The following is a 19,266-nucleotide window of genomic DNA, read 5'->3' as shown; positions in this document are numbered from 1 at the left end:
TCTAGGCTACAAATTTATTGTATTCTTTCTTTGTGTGCAAGCCTTTGTGACTGTGATGTAGAATTGTATGATATTCTATGTGAACTGCGTAAAGTGTATATCAGCTTACAAAAAAGTGCAACACGGGTAAAAACATTAGTATTCATTACTTGAATAAATTAATAGGATACTTCTTTTCTGGCCATTGTATTAATGCGATAACTTATTTTTCTATATTTAACATTATGGACAGATAAACATCAGGCTTTTAGAGGTAGACATAAAATAAGAAGAAAATGAAGCTAAATTCTGTCTTCAGCTTTGATTGGTTAATTTGTTGTTTTTGTATGTACGTCAGATTACGTTTGACCGGCTCCGCCTCTCTTTTTCAGCTTTGTTGACTTGGAAACCGTCGAAGCGTTGTTGTTAAAGATGGAGGACAGGACAATCACTGCAGAGTAGATACATGCGCTGACCCTCGGCCAACTCTTCTGCTTCTTATACATACTTTTACGGACTGCTTCTGTGGAGCGAGGTTTGTTTTAATACTCAGACTGTTCGTTGAAGCCCCTAAATATTATCTTACCAAATGTAGTAACCCTGTAAAGTCAGTGAGCTATCAGAAGCATTTAGCAAGCTAGCTGCTAAAGTGGCTAAGGTTAGTGGTTCACACAAACTGTACTTTTTCCTATACTCTGACTTCAGCAAATAAAAACACCATGGGAGACTTAATACGGGTTTGTTTTACTAGAGTGCTAAACTATATAATTAAACGCTTGGCTAGCAAAACCTAGCTAACCCAGTAGAGGTTTTGTTGTGCAACTTTAACGTCGTTGTCATGTATTTTTTTTTAGAATGAGAGTCTTAAGTCGTGGATTATTCTCATTTTGCGCTCGGAAAGAGAAACATCACGCTGTCTGAGAATGCCAGCAGGTAAGTTTCCTGCTGTTCCCTCCTCACTCCAATGGTGGAAGGTTCTTTAAATTAAAGTATCAATGCCGTTTTGTATCGGCTGCTCCCATTTGGGGTCGCCACAGTACATCATCTGCCTGCATCTCTCCTTATCCCTCTGCATTTCCTTCTTCACTACATTCCAGGATCTTTTCTGTAGTCTTTCTCTTTTCCTCCTGTTTGGTAGCTTTATGTAACATATTTCCAATCGATCCGCTATCCCCTCCTCTGGACATGCCCAAACCCCCTCGGTCTTGTTTCGTTAACGTTTCCAAACTCTTAAACCTGAGCTGTCCCTATGATGTACTCATTTTTAATCCTGTCCATTCTGGTCACTCCCTTAACATTGTTAACATTTTCAACTCCATCACCAGCTCCAGCCCAGATTCCTGTCTTATTCTTGGTGCCACCATCTCCAAACCATACATCATATTAGGTCTCACTAAAATGTTGCAAAATGTTGTTGGTGTCCTTCTTTCCTCTCATATTTATCTCCACCCACTCCACCATGCCTGCACTCTCTTCTTCACCTCACTTGTCCCCTGTCTGTTGCATTGCTACTCTTACTTCTCTTACTTGGTGTGATGCAGTAGTGTAAAAATGCAGTTACAAGTTTTGCAAAAAGATTTGATCAATCTACAGAAGTGTTATCAACAACGTGTAGTTAATCTTATTTATGTTATAAAGTCTAATCTGCATTGTCATGTAATCTATTTAAAATGTTCCCTTTTATAGGTGAGAGTGAAGACCGGGCAAAAACCCGGGAAAGATTTAATGAAGTCTTCAAGAAGTACACAGAATCTGAGAAGAAAAAGTTGAAAAAGAAAAGCACTGAAACTCCGGAGACTATTGTGGTATGTCATTCTTGTGCTCTATTGATAGTTTTACATCAGATGCTCTATATGTTGGCAAAAACATATAGAACTTGCAGGACATGTCTTAAAACTATTTCTGAATAGTTCATAATCTTTGTGGATTCTGCATTTTATGTGAACAAGGCTGTCATGATGCCCTTCTTCCAAAACAGACAACATGTCGGACATATTTTAATTGCGGAAGTTTTAATAAATAACAAAATAAAAAGACTGGAAGTACTGACACCTCTTTCCCTTTTCCTCTTTAGCTTCAGAATCTAAAAAAAAATCTCAACCTTGAGAAGGACACAGAAGACAATGAGACCATCCTCCAGAACACATATGACCCAGAAGAGGGCAGCCCTCGCTACACAAAGAATAAAAGAAGGGAGAGAGAAATTTCAGAGAAGGTTAATTTTAACAACAATAGAAACCAAGAGGGGATTAAAACATCAAAATCTAAAAGAAAAAGTAAGAGGGACCTTCCCTCTCCTCCTATGCCCGAGGACATCGGAAGTCACATCCAAGAGGATGCAAATGCATCAAAGTCTGAAATTCCATTGGATCCAAATGATTCTGTAGGTGGAAAGGCCCCAAAGCAAAAAATTAAAAAGGGAAAAAGCAAAGGTGATACAGAGGCTAAAGAAGCAAGCCAGGAGGAGGACACAGAAGATAACCTATTGCATGAATACCAGCAAAAGATAGTAAAGGAGGAGCAGAGGACTTCAAGGAGGACAAGGGTCAAAGGAGAAGATGAGAGTGCTGTCTCACAAAGTGTTACACTTAGTAATGATGTGGGGAAGAAGAAAAAGAAAAAGATGAAATCTGTAGTCACAGATTCAGATGCAGGGTGTGTATAACTATTAGTGTACTATGGAGTTATATTTAGTGATAAAGCAACAGTGTTTGATTTCTTTCTACTTCTTTTTTTGCCTCCAGGGATCAAGATGAAGATACAGACCTGGATGCTGATGTGGAAAATGAAACAGAATCCAAGGGAAAGAAGAAAAAGAGGAAGAAAAAACATGGTGATTGCACAATAATTCTCAGGATTCACCAAGTTCCAGTTAAAGGTGAAGAAAGGTGTTGATGGTGATGCATTTCATATTTTGTTTTCTCCCCTTGTAGTTGTCAAAGACCAGAGTGAAGTGGAGTCAGAAGCACCTCAGAAACCAGTTTTTGATGACAACCTTGTTCTTGGAGTGTACATTCACAGAACAGACCGCCTCAAGACCAACTTGATGATTTCACACCCCATGGTGAAGATCCACGTTGTTGATGAAGCCACAGGGCAATATGTGAAGAAAGAAGACTGGTGAGACATTTCTGCTATTAAGTTTAGTGGTGTGTTTCAATTTCTGGGCATATTTTTTATTTAGAAATTTTTACCTTAAAATAAATGGACCATAGTTATTTGTTTTTCAGTTAAATTTAGGCACGATCTATAGATATTTGTATTTATAAGCCACTTAACTGTGCCAAAACCTTTGAATTATAACACATTTTGCCTTCAATTCAAATTTGTTTTTCTTTTTTGTAGTCATCGCCCCGTATCCTCATTTTATGAGCAGGAAAACGTTGACCACATTCTCCCCATCATGACCCAGCCTTATGACTTCAAGAAGAACAAATCAGTCGTCCCTGAGTGGCAGGAGCAGATCATCTTCAATGAACGTTTTGGCTACTTTGTTCAACAACATGACGAAGGCCCCAAAGTCATACTGTTCTTTGAAGTAAGAGTTATTTCAATAACAGTTAATAAAAACAGTTAATAAACCATATTTTAACATGTGTGACAGTAATTTCCTTTATTGAAATATTTTGCAAAGATCCTTGATTTTGTGACTATGGAAGAAGCAAGAGCCAACATTGATGTTGACAAGCATGATCGAGGTTTCCGAAAGATTGCCTGGGCATTTCTGAAGGTAATGTGTTTAATCTGGTCATTTAGAAAGAAAAGATCAGTCTGATTGCATTTTAATCTCCCCTGTTAATATGTATGCCCCTCCATTTTTCAGCTTGTTGGCACAAATGGTGTGCTGAATATTGACAGTAAACTTCGTCTCCAGCTCCTTTGCCCTCCACATCGGGCAAAGAGCCAACCTAAAACAGTTGAGGTGGTTGAATGGTGGAGAAAGTACCCAAGAACCAAATATGCATCTACCCTCTATGTTACAGTAAAAGGCATTAAACTCCCTGAGCATGTAAGTTAGCTGCTACTGCCTAGTTGTTGGAAGGTTAATAAATCTTCATATGTACATGGATGGATTCAGGTGTATCCTGTTGTAGCTGAGCTGGTTATGTTCTTCAGGTGGACCCTAGTATTCGGTCTATGATGGCACTGCAGGAGGAGAGAGGCAGCACCTCCTATAGTGAACTGCAGAATGAGATCACCAAGAGAAGTCTGACACAACCTCTAGACAGCAAACCTCCAACCTTGAGATGGAGCAGGCTGCCTGGTCAGGTTTGTAGAAGGGTTTAAACTGCTCCTATCAATATTACATACAAATATACATGTTCATATTTTTAGCCTGAACATGGGTAAGTAGCAAAGAGTGGCAGTCAAACAACTAAAGAGAGTTTTACTGTTGCAGATCTGTCGAATTCCTAACAAGCCTATGCTGGCATTTCGTGGTGGTCAGATGGGCTGTTTCACAGTACTCTTTTCTCACGCTGGAACCATACTGGCTGCTGCTTGTGCTGACAAAGATGCGTTCCCTGTTGTAGGTAGGTCACATCTCATCGGTGTAAAAGTCCCCCTTCTAATGCTTTGTTGACTCCAACCAGGTAATTTCTTTGCTGTTTGTATGCCATGAACACCTCTTTGATGACATCTGGATTCTCCCATGTCTGTGCATATATATTTTTTAAAAATCAGGTAAAAAATAAATAAATAAAATAAAATGCTGTTTTTATTTCAGTGTATGAGATTCCCTCTGGCAAGGTTTTGGCTGCCTTCAATGGTCACCTCAAAATAGTGTATGATCTCTGCTGGTCCAGAGATGACCGCAGCCTTTTGTCTGCCTCCTCTGATGGAACTGTCAGGTAACTTTGTCTTTGTACAATGTAAGATTAAATAAAAGTGATTAGAAGTGAATGAGGTGTCACTGTTTCTTGTAGTGACTCAGTTTTTGTATAATCTATTATATTTTAGCTCTAAATAAAGTAAGTTAACTAAGTTGTAGTGTGTGTAATACATTGCTTTTTTGAGAACCGGCCTCAACAATACTGGTGATGTTCTGATTTAAAAACTAGCAAACGCATTTTTCTTTATATAAAATATTTTTTGTATTTTTACATTGTTTCCCTCAGGGAGTGGAATGTAGAGAGGCTTCAAGTAACAGCCCAGAAGGTGCTCCCTCATCCATCGTTTGTGTACAGTGCTCGGTACCATCCTACAGCCCAGAACCTGGTGGTAACTGGGGGCTACGACTGCCTAATACGAGTGTGGAGAGTTGATGTCGGTGATGTGAATGGCCAGCTGCTGCAGGAGTTTGAGGGTCACGGCAGTTTCATTAACACAGTTTGCTTTGACTCCGAAGGTACTGTAAGCCCTGTTATGGAAACATGTCCCCGATGTGTGTGTGTTTGTGTTGTCAGCTACTGTGAGTTAGGAAAACTTGGAACAAGATAAGAGTAAATGTAGTCTCTTAAAGAATGATGTGTCTTGTATATGTTTTAATGAATCTTGTTATTAATAGCTGTAAATAAAATGGTGGTTAAAGTGAACTTTATGTATAGCTCTGTTTTTATAAATCCACCAATCCTCCAATTTTTTCCCAAACATTCCTGCCAGTATAACCTTTATGCCAGACTGACTGATTTGCTTTGACTTGCCTTGGACTATTTTTTTCTATTATTAGAGAGAGTAACTGAGATTTAAATTTATCTTAGACTGTTTACGGTCACTGTCATTTACTTCAAGGCCCAGTTCAGAGAGAAGGAAAGCTGCTCTCTTTAAAGCAAAGAAAGACTCAAAGCCAGCCAACTAATTCTGGTTTTGTGTCTATGAGGCACATGTGTGCCTTTCTGTGAAGGGGTGTTGTGTTTGGTTTTGCTACTCTTTTATAATAAATGTGAGGCTTGTTCTCTTGTATATCTTATGCCATATCTGATGTTGTTTTCATTGTAAATAGGTCGACGAATGTTTTCTGGAGACAACATGGGCCTCATCATTGTGTGGAAAACCTCAGTAAATGACAGCAGGCAGCGGCAGCAGCCATGTCGCCACTGGTGTATAGAGAGGGTACACGAATTGATACTATTTCTTTATTTAGCTAATGTTAGTTTATGGTCATTTTAAAATCCCATGTTTTCTTTTGGCAGAAAATTGATGAGAGTGATCTCAGTGGTATCCCCATCAACATGCTGCAGCTCCATCCGAATGGGCGGTGCCTGCTCATACATGCCAAAGACAGTGTGCTGAGGATGATGGATTTGAGAATGTAAGGCGAAATTAGAAAAGTATTGTGTGAAATTGTAGAAAATAGAAATATAATAAAGCAAAGACAAATATTATAGTATTGTATTATACTTTGCATATAAATGAGGAGTGATTATTATATTATTGTATGTGTGTTTGAATATGTGTTTGGCTTTCCCTCTTTAAGTCTGGCTGTAAAGAAATACACTGGAGCCATTAACTACAGAGAGAGGATTTACAGTACTTTTACACCATGTGGGAACTTCATCTTTTCTGGCAGTGAGGATGGGATGGCGTATGTCTGGAATACTGATACAGGTGAGCATGAAATTTTTTATTTTTTCCTGTAACAAAGAAACTAGTCGGTTCTTAATGTTTTTGACAGTATTCTGCATAGTTGCTCCAGCCGTTTCTTTTCCCAGGTGATCAAGTTGCAGTATATTCAGAGCTTTGTTACCCCACGGCTCTCCACGGCGTGTCATTTCACCCCTACGAGAACATGGTAGCTTTCTGTGCCTTCGGTCAGAGCCAGCCTGTCCACGTGTACCTGTATGACCGCAAAGGTTTGTGTTTTGTTTGACAAAGGAAGAAGTTAGTCAGTAGTATTGTACAGACTTGCACGGCTTCATTTCTGCCTTATTTTTCTCTTATTTTTTCTAGTTTCCCAGATGGAGGTGCACAGTATGAAAGCAGCAAGCAGATCAGCTTCTGAAGATATCAAAACTGTTATAAACACACCTGACCCTCTAGCTTTGCAGGACACATCTATTTCTGCAGCCATGGATCAGTTTGCCCAAGCAACAAGACTTGCACTGAAAATGCAGTGTGTGAAGGAACAACTGGACTCAGTTCTGGTAAATGCTGATGTTAATTTTTAAATGTAGAGTGAAATAAGTGTGCAGTTAAATTAACTGAAATTCTTAGAAATTCTTTTACATATTTTTTTCAGGAACCACGTCAAAGATCTTCTGCTACTGGATTCATTTATGAGCAAGGTACTCTAAGCAGTTTAGATGAGAAGGACTTTATATAATTAGCTGTATTAGATTTGGTATTTTAACCTATTTTTCTGGTTTGCAGATAAATTAAGCAGTACTCACACAGGCCGGAGCTTCACATCAGATGTCGGCACAGTGAGTTTTTATCAGTACTATACCAAAATACACACCTTTGTATACTGAAGCATTGCTGAGGTCACAGATGGTGAACAAGCTTTATGAGCCTTTTCTGTCAATATTGATTTTGTTTTCTGTAATCTGCCTCCAATTGCTTTATTGTTCAGTTGCCCTCAATGTGTTGAGAAGGGAAACAGCATAGAACCGGGTTTATATACTTTAATTGTAAACTCAGCCATTTTCCCCTTTGTGTAATATGCTAATCCCGCCCTGTGTTAATTTATGTTTTCATATTTCAAAGAAATGTTTAGATTTCTATTTAACCTTGATTTTAAATCTGTGTTCCTGACAGTGAGAATTGTATTAGAGGGTTTACATGAAATACACAAATGTGAATTTTACTTTTATTATAATATAAAACAGAAAATTGCATTAATTGATTTATTGCACCTTAATGCTGTTATATATTTATTTATTCGTTTTATTTACAGACAGGATTAAATGCCTCACTCCCACCTCCATCTCTCCTGTCACCACACTCCAGACTGAAGCTCACTGGTGCTCTGGCAGAGCAGCTTATCCCACAGGCTTCTCTGAGCACTCAGCCCCGTAAGTGGCTTTTTTCAGTTAATCACACAGTTATTTGTCTTTATCCAGTGAATGGCTTCAATGGAGCTGTGTAACTGAATTCAAATGATTATGAAGATTATAACTGTGCTATGTACAACTTGGGCCAAGTCTTTTCAGCACTGTGCTGCATGTGTGCTATGAACAGAAACACAGATGGACTGCTGGCAATTGTTACCCATCTCTTGAAGTGACTACTGCAAATTGCAGTTACTGTAGTAATGTATACTATTTACCGTGGTAATACATAAAATATTACTGCAGTTTCAATTCTTGATGTTTTTTCTTATACTTTTAGGTGGGTTCAGTCCTGTCGGTCATCTTCTAAAAGGTGCTTCGTCTTTTAGACTACAGACGGTAAGATTTTGTAATGTTTCCAATTAATTTTAATGCTGCTGAGATAGGCAAGGACTGCAGTGGTGTCTGCTTGCTTGTTGCTATAAGAATGAAGTTATTTCCTTTTTTCCTTGTCAGACTCTTCTTGACCACGTCTCTTCAGGGATCCACGTGGAAACCGATTCTGCCCCTGTTCAGCAAGTAGTAAGTATCCAGTGTAATTTAAAGCTCAGCCGCAGCCTTATTTCACACTTATTCAACTGTCCTACCTTTCTGTTCCATTCATAGGTTGTTTCTCTTTATGATTACAAAGCAAATCGCTCTGATGAATTGACCATTCGCCGTGGTGATGTCATCCAAGTACTGTACAAAGACAACGAGAACTGGTGGTTTGGACGCCTTGAAAATGGGCAGCAGGGATATTTTCTTGCTTCTTACGTAGCAGATCAGAGTAGGTGGATTATCTTTTCTTGTGGTAGATATGCTTTTAAAAAATTGTTTATAAAAATGATAAAAACATGTTATTGTTGTAGGAGATTACAATGAAGAGGTGACTCACATGCCTTTGTCTAAAGAGCCTGATGAGAGGTCAACACCTACTAGGGTAAGAGAACAAAAAAATCAGAGTGGCGTCTGACTGGGACGTGTTCATTAATGTACTTTGGCTAAAAGGTGAAGTGGGGGTGGAGTTTACATCTCATTAATTCATCTTTTTATACCCACTGTAGGCCTTTTGTCAAAAAAATTTGTCAGCTTGATTTCATGTCAGCAACAAAAAAGAAGAGAAGACTGTAAAATATCAATATATTGCTCTGTGGTTCCTGGTTCTCCTTTTACGTACCACAGCTACAACAATATTTTGAACAGCAGTGGTTTTCGTCATTCCACCTTTTGTGCATGAAAATAAGAGATTTGGAACAAAATATCAGTTTCTGTATTTTTCAGTCTTCTGATGCAAATCTAGCTGTAGCTACAACTTCCATGTTCTGCTGTAAGCAGCTATTTTGGCGAAACTATGACAAACCATGAGTCATTTTAAAGCCTACAGTGGGCAAGTGTCACTTTGATTGCTTTTCATTTCATAAATTCACAAATGTGGTCTGGTTTTATATATGCGTGATTTTCCTGTTCCCATGGGCCATCACTTTTTTCTTTATACTCGTATCTCCAAGGTGTCTGCTGCCATTAGTTCTTCTGGAGAACTTAGGTTTCTTTCCGAGCCGACGCTTTCCGACACGGAACCTGAGATGGCAGTTACTAGGTAAGTGGCTCTCTTTGCTTCACTCTGAACTACTCCTAACTACACAGGCTGATGAAGCTGTATTGTGGTGGAGAGATATTAAGTGCTGATTGTGAAATACGTTTCCCCCATTGAAGTAGAAGAAAAAAGAAGGTGAAAAAGCCACGAGTCCCTGCAGCTTCCTCTCAAGCCACGTTTTCAGATGCAGACGCATCGGCGTCGACCAGTAGCACCAGGAGGATAGGCAGATCAGCAGGGCGACCTCTGCCAAAGAGGCCAACAGACAATACAAACAGTGCCTTTGAGCCTGATCCATAAACTCATGGAAACAAACAGCAACCGTATGTCTGCTTTATTCTGATTTTTATTTCAGCTGTGATCTATTTTTCACTTTTTTTTGTTTGTAAATATTTTTTTAGTTTTGAAAAGTCACAGTTTATATTGCACCTAATACAGATTAAATTTGTTAAATATGTTTATAAAAATATTGTAATTGTATAATGCTGATAAACATATTTTTTGAATATTTTGAATAACTTATCCATGTAAGAAAACAGATAATACTGTGTAAACGTATGTAATATTGTAATTCCACTTGATTACCTTGGAAGAGATTTAGAAGTTTTATATAAATATATTTCTTCACAACATAAACAAATTCCTTTATAGTTTTATTTCCATCTGGATAATAAGCAGTCTTTGCAGTCCCTTACATTGTCACATTTGAATGCTAATGTACAAAAAATGAGTGAAAAAAACTCAATATCAGTGTTAAATAAATCTATAATGCAGGCAGAAAAGAAGGTAAAACATTCAACATTTCTAACTGCAGTGAAAACTGCAATAAATTCCCTGTTTGAAGAATTAGCACAGTATGAAAGGTACTAATGACCTGTATAACTTGCACTGCTTTACTTTTAAGCCATTGGCCATAAAAACTCATTCTTACTAACCAAACTGTGGGTGGCTGGTGTTATTGTGTGAGTCATCATGGCAGTGTTGGAGAAACTATTACAAGGCAGTTTAAAGTACTTTGGCAGGTGTTTGTGTTTGTGGATACCTGCATGGGAGTCTAACTTATTGTTTAAATTTTAATGTGCATGTTGTCCCCCAAATAAATGATCAAATATATCTGGGAACCCGTTGGGAATGCAGCTGGACCCACTCCATGAATGTATCTAGCTTTTTTCTTAAAATACCTCTCAGGGAATTCCCACTATAGCACATGCCCTAGGACCAGATAAAAATAACTAAAAGACACAACATTAAAACAATATCAGCTTGATAACAAATAATGACTGATAAGATGTTTAAAAAGTTGTGTAACTTGGAGCTGGAACACAGGATCATAGGAGAGGGGTTCTTTCATCTGCTTGTTGGTTGTTTTCTTGGACCCTGAAATGTAAAAGTTAAAAAAAGAGGTACAATTTTTGCTGTTGTTGCAGACGTTAAAAAAATAAATAAATCTATTTAGAAGAAATCACAGATCTTGAGGTTATACATGTATAACCTCTGAGTAGCACAAATGAGTGTCTCACTATGGGAACGCCTCCTGTAGGACCTCATCAGAAGCTCAAATGCCACCTGCCTATGTCAGGAGGGGCCATGGCCTCCATATATAATAGGCTGAAATAGTGTCACATGTCATTCAAAACAAGCCCACCTTTTCATTTTTTATAGAGAGGAGAATGGTCTGGTGAGACACTCATGCTACTTGGAGAACCAGGGTTATATACATAACCTTAAGTTCTTTTTCAAAGCATTTGTTTGGTGAACAAAGAACCTGTACTGAGGACTGAATGCGCTAGGTTAGGCGCTGTCACATCTAGCTTATAAAACCTAACAAATGCGTGAGATGAGGCCCAGCATGGAGTTGCACACACCTCCTGGATAAAACTCCCTTAGAGAGAGCCTATAAGGTAGCCAGGCCCCTAGTGGAATGTGCATGGAGGCCAGCTGGTAAAAGTCAGGCAATACTATTGGGGAACATGTACTGATAACCTTTGGGATGAAGATGAGGTCAAGATGGGCTGGAAAGCAGCTAAAAAAATCTCAGCCAGTCAATGTTTCTCTTCCCAGCACAGGGCTGTCAGGAGGGCCACTGGTGGGAAAGTATAGTGGAGGGTTGAAGCCTCTAGTCTGCGTTCAGTGGGTTGCCCCTGGACCGAAAATCTGCTGCAAGGACAGTGGACAGTTTAGCTTAAACCCAACAGCACAGTTATTGACAGACTTCTGTAAGAAGTGAGAAGAGTTTTTGAATGACATCTGACACTATGTCAGTCTATTATATGGGGAGGCCCTAGCCCCTCCTGACATGAGCGTCACTTAAAAAGCCTGTAAGAGCTAACGTAATGGCATTTCAGCTTCGGATGAGGTCACATAGAAGGCGTTCCCATAGTGAGAAACGAAATGAATACTATGAAAGAGAACTTATTATGTTCATTTAAAGTTTAGGCCTACCTTTGTCGTTTTGTCCGTTGACAGAGAGAATACATGAAGATGAGAAATGCCTGAGGACAGAGTGATCATTAACATTGTATTGACATAAAATATCTAAACGCTGCAGCCACTGATACTTACACCCAAAAATGCCAACGCTCCTTGAACTACAGCAGCCCATTCAAAGCCGAGCTGTTGAACAATAATTCCTCCCACAATGGGGCCATAAAACGTCCTTAAAAACGAGCACAAAATTAGAGCAAAAATCACGGCACTAATAAGCTAAATGCCAGAAAAGAGATAAATTAGGGACTCACCCAGTGCACCACACTGCTTCATATAACCCAGATACCATTCCAAGTGTACTTAGCCCCTCTTCAAATCCTATTTCACTATGAGGAAAAACTAAATTGTAGAATATTTGTTTCATCCAGCCATATTTATGAAAAAAACCCCACAAAAAACAAACTGTAGTTCATTAATGTTGAGCATTATGTGAAGCAACTCACTGTGCACATGAAATGAGCTCAGGGAATATGGGGATTACACTTATTGCCAGAGAAAGCCCAATTAGACCAAGCATGACGACCAGCAACCACAGCTGACTAAATGTAAAAAAAAAAAAAAAAAAAAAAAAGGATATAGAAGTTTGGCTTTTTAAGGCAAAGGGATTAATTCAGTATATGACTTGTTGAGGCAACATGTCCCACTCCCCTTGCAGCGGTGTAGATTTTAAATACCAGGGCTTAACCATCCAAAGTAACCGACCCATGTGTCAATGATAGGGAGACAGACATAATAGTGAAGTTGCCAAGAGCAGAGGCAGTGAAGGTGAATGAATTTAAATACCTGGATTCAACCATCCAAAGCAATGCACAATGGAGAAGAGAGTACAGACAGGAGGGAGTGGTGGAAATGAGTTTTAGGGGGTGATTTGTGACAGAAGGAGAGCGGTGAGAAGCACTGACCAATACTCAGAACAATGGCAAGTCCAAGGAACTCAGTGATAATCTAACAAGGAGAGTTGAAGATTTACACAAGGTGGAAAGGTCTCTTATCAAAATATGTCACCACTTTGCCAAGGTCTAGAAGAAGACCCAAACTGTCACCTTTAGTTGAGAGGAAATTGGTTAGGATGTTCATGAACAGCCCAGGAACCAAGGCTCAAACATGCCATTAACTAGAAACTCCTGAAACACCAGCATCTGCGGTGAAACAAGTTTTAAATCACCTAGAAAGAAGCTCGTGCTCCAAAATCAACACCTTAAAAATATTGTTCAAATATGCAACTTGAAATATGCCTAAAGCTTGTTGATGGCTACCAAAAGTGTCTGGTCAAGGTGCCAGTTACTCTGGGACATGTAACCAGTATTAAACTTAAACCTGGAAATTGAGACTCTAAAGTAATTAGCACCATATTTAGTGTTATATAATAACATTTAAAGTAGAGTTAATTCCTCACAATGGGCTTTCTTTTTTGCTACCACAGGAGTCGCTCCCTGCTAGCCGTGAAAAATATTAAGGGTTTAAGACACTTATTCACAGTGTGACTGTTACCTGGCAGGTGCAATTATTTCCTGGAATTAGACATTGTAAAAATGACGTTAGTAAAGTCTACTCCAATCTCTCCTCTGATATGACTCTTGGCTCAGAGGGGGATACACATCTTTCTTAAAATGTCCATCATTTTTAAATACAGAAGTGTTAATTTTACCTGAATCCCACACTAACCTCTGGATGTGAAGAAAAGGGGCGGGACCAAGCAGACAGAAGCCAATTGTAGCAGCGATGCCGCCTGTCACCAAGAGAGCGATCCTAGTGGCCTGGTGCACAAGATCAAATTTTTTTTAAAAAGAAAAGATAATTATACACATTTAGTCATTTTGATTTCTTGGATACATACGGGATATTTATCTGTGAAATACCCCATCAGCGGTGATGCCAGAATATACACTAAAGGCAAACCAAGCATTATTAGTCCCACGTAGCCATTTGAGAGACCAAACTAAGGATGATGGATAGGGGAAAAAAGTTGTTCAAGGAATGCACAAAAACTCTAGGAAACGTAAGCTGACTTTATCATAAAGGATATCATTACCCTGTTAATAGCAAAGAGTGACAAAGTGGCATCTAAAAAGCCCAGACCTGCACTGAGAGTGAATACCACGTAGCAAACCAGGATTGTTTTCACGTGGGTGAGTAGTCGAAAGAATGAATCCTTCGAAGGGACTGCCTCTGAGACGAAAAAAACACAAAATGGCAATTTTTAAATAATAAACCCAAACAATACACCTAAATCTCAAGTGTTACATACCAATGGATGGCAGGACGTAAATGTTGAAAGGAACCATAATCAACAGCAAGCATCCAAGACTTAAAAAAGGGACATTGTATCCAAAAGTCTGGTAGAGCCACCCTCCCAGTGGTGGTCCCAGGATAAGGCTGAGTCCTGCAAAAATCTCCAAAATACCCTAAAACAGAAGTGACCCAGATTACTATACTGTGGGAATTTCTTACATCATAGCCAAGAGCCAGTTGTTTTGTGAGAGATACATAAAAACTTAAACCTATAATGCTGTTTCTGTTTTCTCGTGATTCTAATGTCTAAACAGCATGCCAGTCTGACAAGTTTGTCCACCCTCACCAAAACAGTTGCCACATTGTTTGGGAATATTTGTGCTGTGATGGCGAAAGCAGACATTGTAGCAGCGCCAAAGCCGACAGCATCAAGCGACCTCACAACAAAGCACAGACTGATGAATATAGGTCCTGCAGGAGCCCGATCAAGAAATCTGCAAAGAAGACAAGAGCCAGCCAAGATTAAAGGAAATGCAGACGAAATAAATAAGCTCAGAGGAACTGCGTGTGATCTGAAACAAAGGTGATTGTGCCATGGTCTCTGGGCCTTGGCCCCAGAGGGGTTCTTTCTTGTTTTGTATTTTGGGTTATGTTTGGATTAGGGTTCTGTATTCATGGAATCTAGCTTTCTATTCACATTGTGATTTCTTTGTTTTTATGTGTCCTGTTTATGTCCTGCCGCTTCATAGGGGGGCGATCGTGGCTCAAGAGTTGGGAGTTCGCCTTGTAATCGGAAGGTTGCTGGTTCGAGCCCCGGCTTGGACAGTCTCGGTCGTTGTCTCCTTGGGCAAGACACTTCACGGCCGGTGGCGCCAGTGTCCGGCAGCCTCGCCTCTGTCAGTGCGCCCCAGGGTGGCTGTGGCTACAATGTAGCTTGCCATCACCAGTGTGTGTGAATGGGTGGATGACTGGTTGTGTAAAGCGCTTTGGGGTCCTTAGAGACTAGTAAAGCGCTATACAAATACAGGCCATTTACCATATAAGTTCCTTTTTTTTATACCTTCAGTTCTCTAAGTTCATTTAGCTGATCTCCTTTTGATTCTGTTCCTCCAGGCTTGTCTTATTCTTTCTGTGTTGTCGTATCATCTTTCCCCATGAACTTTGTTATATTTTCTGTCATGGTTTGTCTTGAACCTTTTGTGTCCTTATGAGTGGGCAACATTAAAGCTACATTTTGAGTTATCATTATTTACAGCAGAACAATATGTATATGGGAATAACTATAAATATACAACCGTGTGCTAAACATTGTGGCTAATGGATCTGTTTTAATTTTGTTTATTCAGCACAAAACATTATTTTTTACATGAATAAATTCATTGTTAGTTTGGTATTTTCAGGAAATTTGTGGGAGTGTGGCGGGGGTGTTGTTTGTTTTTCGGCTGCTGAAGAGGGATAGGGCAGCAGGTTCAGGAGGCAGTGCCAGGGGAGGATGGCTGACAGCTGGTAACCACTGTTGAATCATGCCTCCCCTATTTAAGCAGCACGCTGTGTGGAGAGTCGGAGAGCAGAAGCAGCAGCAGCAACTTGCTGAGTCATGCTGAAAAGCGAACTCCAAAAGCACACTGAAAAGGTGTGTGTAAAACAAATCATTATCATTATCATAGTTAACATGAAACACAGATCACTTACCCAAATATAATAGTGCAGCACGATGATACAAAAAGTCCTGCAATAAGCATGAACTTAGCACCAATCTGGACAATCTGATACACAAAGAATGGGTCAGCTGCACTGTTACAGACTCTCTGGTTACACCTGTGCTCCAAATTGCCATGTATATGGCATGAAGTTAAAGTGTATACTTACATATTTTCCCAATATCAATGAACTAATTAAATTGGAGACAGCATAACACCCAAATATGACACCAACTACAGTCTGACTGGCTCCTTTCTTCACTGCCTAAATATTAAAACAGGACAACAGATAAAGTTAGGGGATCTATATAACAACAACAAAAACAGCAGGGATAATATAATGTCTTTTTAACTAGCCAGCTTGTTGTGCCACTCTTTTCCAACATTTGCATTTCTAGCTCATGACAGACCTTGAACGGCTGATTACAAAAGAGCCAGTCTTCACTGGCCTTCAGGGAGGATGTCTGTTGGTAGCGCATGACTACTCATTCATTCCCTTCAGAAGACATTACTGAGTTCTTAAGGTGAACAATAGTCTAACCTGTGAACTGTACAACTACATGGGAGCACAAATACATTTTAGTAGAAGGAGATGCTTGTTCCCAGTTTCCTCTGGCTAGAAAAGATTTGTTTGCTGATATATGACTTGCATGTATGAGAGAACGTGTTTTATTTCTTCAGTCAAAAGCTGCATTCATAAGCTAAGTTTTAAAACTTTTAATATCTTGAACCTTTAACCTCTTGTGCTGTAACATGTGATTTGTACCCTATGATGCTGGCTTCCTTGAGCTTACCTCGGTGGGAAAAAATGGGCCCAATATTGAGTAGCAAATCATAGAGCCAAAGTTCACAGATGCCACTGATATTAAGGTGAGAATCTCTTTTCTTGTGAACCTGTGAGGAGGATCTGTTGATTCAGCTGTGGTGTTGTTATCTGTGTTGTTATCTGAAGAGAAAACGGGAAGAGAAACATGAATAATGAGATTAGGCCACGCTGAGTTGAAAGAACATAAAGTTTGCGGTTAAACTTTTGGCAGAGATAAGGAAAAAAGTCAAGAGGTCAGCTATGTTGAGCTGAGTATCTGCCAACACTTCTCAGTTTATTTTACACAGTAATTTAATTTCCACAGGGTACAAAGGTCACAAACCTCTCGTCGGAGGATCAGCATGTTGATCCATTTTCAATATTAAGGGGTCTGTATCCAGTGGCTGAGAAATACAGACGGTGACAGAACAACTGAAAGAGCAGAGGATAAATCCTGACAAGTAAATACTTCTGACAGCCTCCTCCGTTAGGTGAAAACAATCATGAGCATGGACTACCGGCAACACTTCCAGACTAACTCTCTTCTTCTTCTAAGTAATAACTAAATTAGTCCCATCCCATTACTGCCCTCCGCAGTCTGGCAGATTAAAGTAAACCAGATATATGTGGAAATATGTAGTCTTTGTATGTTGACTTTAGCATGAGCAAATAATTCAATAATCTATTAAATTATTGCCATTTTGAATTATCATGCAAGTTACTTAAGTGTTGTTATATTTATTTTACAGACAGGATTAAATGCCTCACTCCCACCTCCATCTCTCCTGTCACCACACTCCAGACTGAAGCTCACTGGTGCTCTGGCAGAGCAGCTTATCCCACAGGCTTCTCTGAGCACTCAGCCCCGTAAGTGGCTTTTTTCAGTTAATCACACAGTTATTTGTATTTAACCAGTGAATGGCTTCATTGAAGCTGTGTAACTGACAGTGTTGGTCAAGTTACTTGAAAAAAGTAATCAGTAACTAATTACTGATTACTTCCCCAAAAAAGTAATCCCGTTACTTTACTGATTACTTCTTTTCGAAAGTAATTACTTAGTTACTTTTTAAAAACACGATTTACAACCTGAATAGGTGATAAAGCGATAGATCTTTCAGTCCAATTCTACTTTTTCTACAATCCATCATACAAAATGTAATCAAATGGAAAAGTCTCTTTTTAAAACTTGTTTTATTAGTTTTAATCTTTTAACTTTATGCATCAAGCAAAAATGTAATTATATGCAACATTCTCTGACTGGAAGAAATTTGTTTTAAACCTATTTAAACCTATTTTCTGCACATTCCAGCACATAAAATATATATTTTTTTGTGTTTACACTCAGTCTTTCAAATAGATGCAAGTAAAACAGCAGAAAATAAATAAAGTCAAAGACTAGCGGTCCTTTTGCTCTATTTTCACCTGTAAAGCAGGAGTAGGTAGGCGGAGGTTTACCCTGGTGCAGGTGTTCCGCAGCGGTCAGTGGAAGAATCCGCGAGTTTCTCTGTGAATTTCCCATTACGTTGTTGCGCACTAGGTGCTTGCTTGGAAGTTTAGTGGGTTTTTTTCGCTGTAAAAAGAAGTTTTCTTCCCACGCACAGCGGACACTAATGTTTTTGTCACTTTTTATGGAATCAAACTTAAAGTAAGGTCAGTACTTCCATGCTTTAAACGCTGCACGCTCATACTCTCTCCCGCAGTCGATCCATTGTTGATCTGCACACAGCTGTCACACTGTCATGAGACATTCTCGCAAAAAATCACGGTTTTAGTAACGCAGTAACGCAGCGTTCCTGCGGGAAAGTAACGGTAATCTAATTACCGTTTTTGCAATAGTAATCCCTTACTTTACTTGTTACTTGAAAAGTAATCGGATGGGCAGTAACGCTTTACAAGTAACGCGTTACTGTCCATCTCTGTTTATTAGCATACCGTCTTAAACAGAAAGACAGTATGAACCATATCCCAGGCATATGACAATCAGATGGGGTTATTTCAACTTCTATTAGACATATAAATGATGGATTCAGGGCCTTTTACAATAATCTTTATTCTACACAAGGGAGTTTAGATGAACAGAAATTCGAAGCATTCTTTACTGATTTAAACCTGCCACAGCTTTCTACTACTGACCAGCAGATTATAGATGCTCCAATTACAGTGGAGGAGATTACCCGTGCAATTAACAGTATGCCACTTAATAAAGCTCCAGGATTAGATGGGTTACCATTGGATTTCTATAGAGCATTTGAGGATATGTTAAGTTCCCTGTTGCTCGATGTTTATAATGAGGCGTTCAAAGTAGGCTCATTACCTCAGTCAATGCACTCTGGACTTATAACATTTATTCTTAAAACTGGGAAAGACCCTTTAGACCCAAATGGTTACCGCCCCATATCTTTGCTGAATTCTGACCAAAAAATCTTGGCAAAGGTCTTAGCGGGTCGATTAAAAGTAGTAATGGCGAAAATAATTCATGCAGACCAATCTGGTTTTGTT

At 39.2% G+C, this 19,266-nt stretch overlaps 2 protein-coding genes across 5 annotated transcripts; one reads left to right on the top strand and one right to left on the bottom strand.

The window, feature by feature from the left end:
* Positions 1-365: 365 nt before the first annotated feature.
* On the top strand, positions 366-13,986 carry ahi1 (Abelson helper integration site 1). 3 transcript variants are annotated; one of them, XM_084914355.1, is made up of 27 exons: positions 366-514; positions 834-912; positions 1,666-1,784; positions 2,054-2,634; positions 2,724-2,812; positions 2,913-3,099; positions 3,325-3,517; positions 3,614-3,709; positions 3,803-3,988; positions 4,096-4,248; positions 4,379-4,511; positions 4,706-4,829; positions 5,097-5,326; positions 5,921-6,030; positions 6,111-6,229; positions 6,395-6,525; positions 6,630-6,770; positions 6,868-7,061; positions 7,157-7,202; positions 7,288-7,340; positions 7,814-7,931; positions 8,248-8,306; positions 8,424-8,489; positions 8,574-8,736; positions 8,819-8,889; positions 9,458-9,546; positions 9,666-13,986. In XM_084914355.1, the coding sequence occupies exons 2-27, from the start codon at positions 903-905 to the stop codon at positions 9,841-9,843; spliced, it is 3,639 nt and encodes a 1,212-aa protein (XP_084770481.1). In that variant the 5' UTR covers positions 366-514; positions 834-902; the 3' UTR covers positions 9,844-13,986. The 3 variants fall into 3 exon arrangements, with proteins under 3 accessions (XP_084770481.1, XP_084770482.1, XP_084770480.1); XM_084914354.1 differs by having other exon boundaries at positions 367-514; positions 9,663-13,986; XM_084914356.1 differs by lacking the exons at positions 8,819-8,889; positions 9,458-9,546; positions 9,666-13,986 and having other exon boundaries at positions 8,599-8,728.
* LOC146365777 (MFS-type transporter SLC18B1-like) lies at positions 10,852-17,402 on the bottom strand. 2 transcript variants are annotated; one of them, XM_084914365.1, is made up of 14 exons: positions 17,111-17,402; positions 16,757-16,908; positions 16,132-16,227; positions 15,955-16,028; positions 14,609-14,756; positions 14,279-14,435; positions 14,063-14,199; positions 13,868-13,969; positions 13,696-13,787; positions 12,474-12,569; positions 12,282-12,356; positions 12,106-12,199; positions 11,986-12,035; positions 10,852-10,920 (listed from the first exon to the last, which is right to left on the bottom strand). In XM_084914365.1, exons 1-14 carry the CDS (start codon positions 17,139-17,141, stop codon positions 10,872-10,874), a joined length of 1,353 nt encoding a protein of 450 aa, XP_084770491.1. In that variant the 5' UTR covers positions 17,142-17,402; the 3' UTR covers positions 10,852-10,871. The 2 variants fall into 2 exon arrangements, with proteins under 2 accessions (XP_084770491.1, XP_084770493.1); XM_084914367.1 differs by lacking the exon at positions 12,474-12,569.
* Between the last annotated feature and the right edge of the window lie 1,864 nt (positions 17,403-19,266).

The sequence above is a fragment of the Perissodus microlepis genome, chromosome 19 (assembly GCF_051167445.1).
Source record: "Perissodus microlepis isolate ML-2025 ecotype Zambia chromosome 19, ASM5116744v1, whole genome shotgun sequence".
In the NCBI taxonomy this organism is placed as follows: Eukaryota; Metazoa; Chordata; class Actinopteri; order Cichliformes; family Cichlidae; genus Perissodus; species Perissodus microlepis.
Note: the sequence above shows the minus strand (reverse complement) of the source record. Positions and strands in the feature narration are given on the sequence as shown.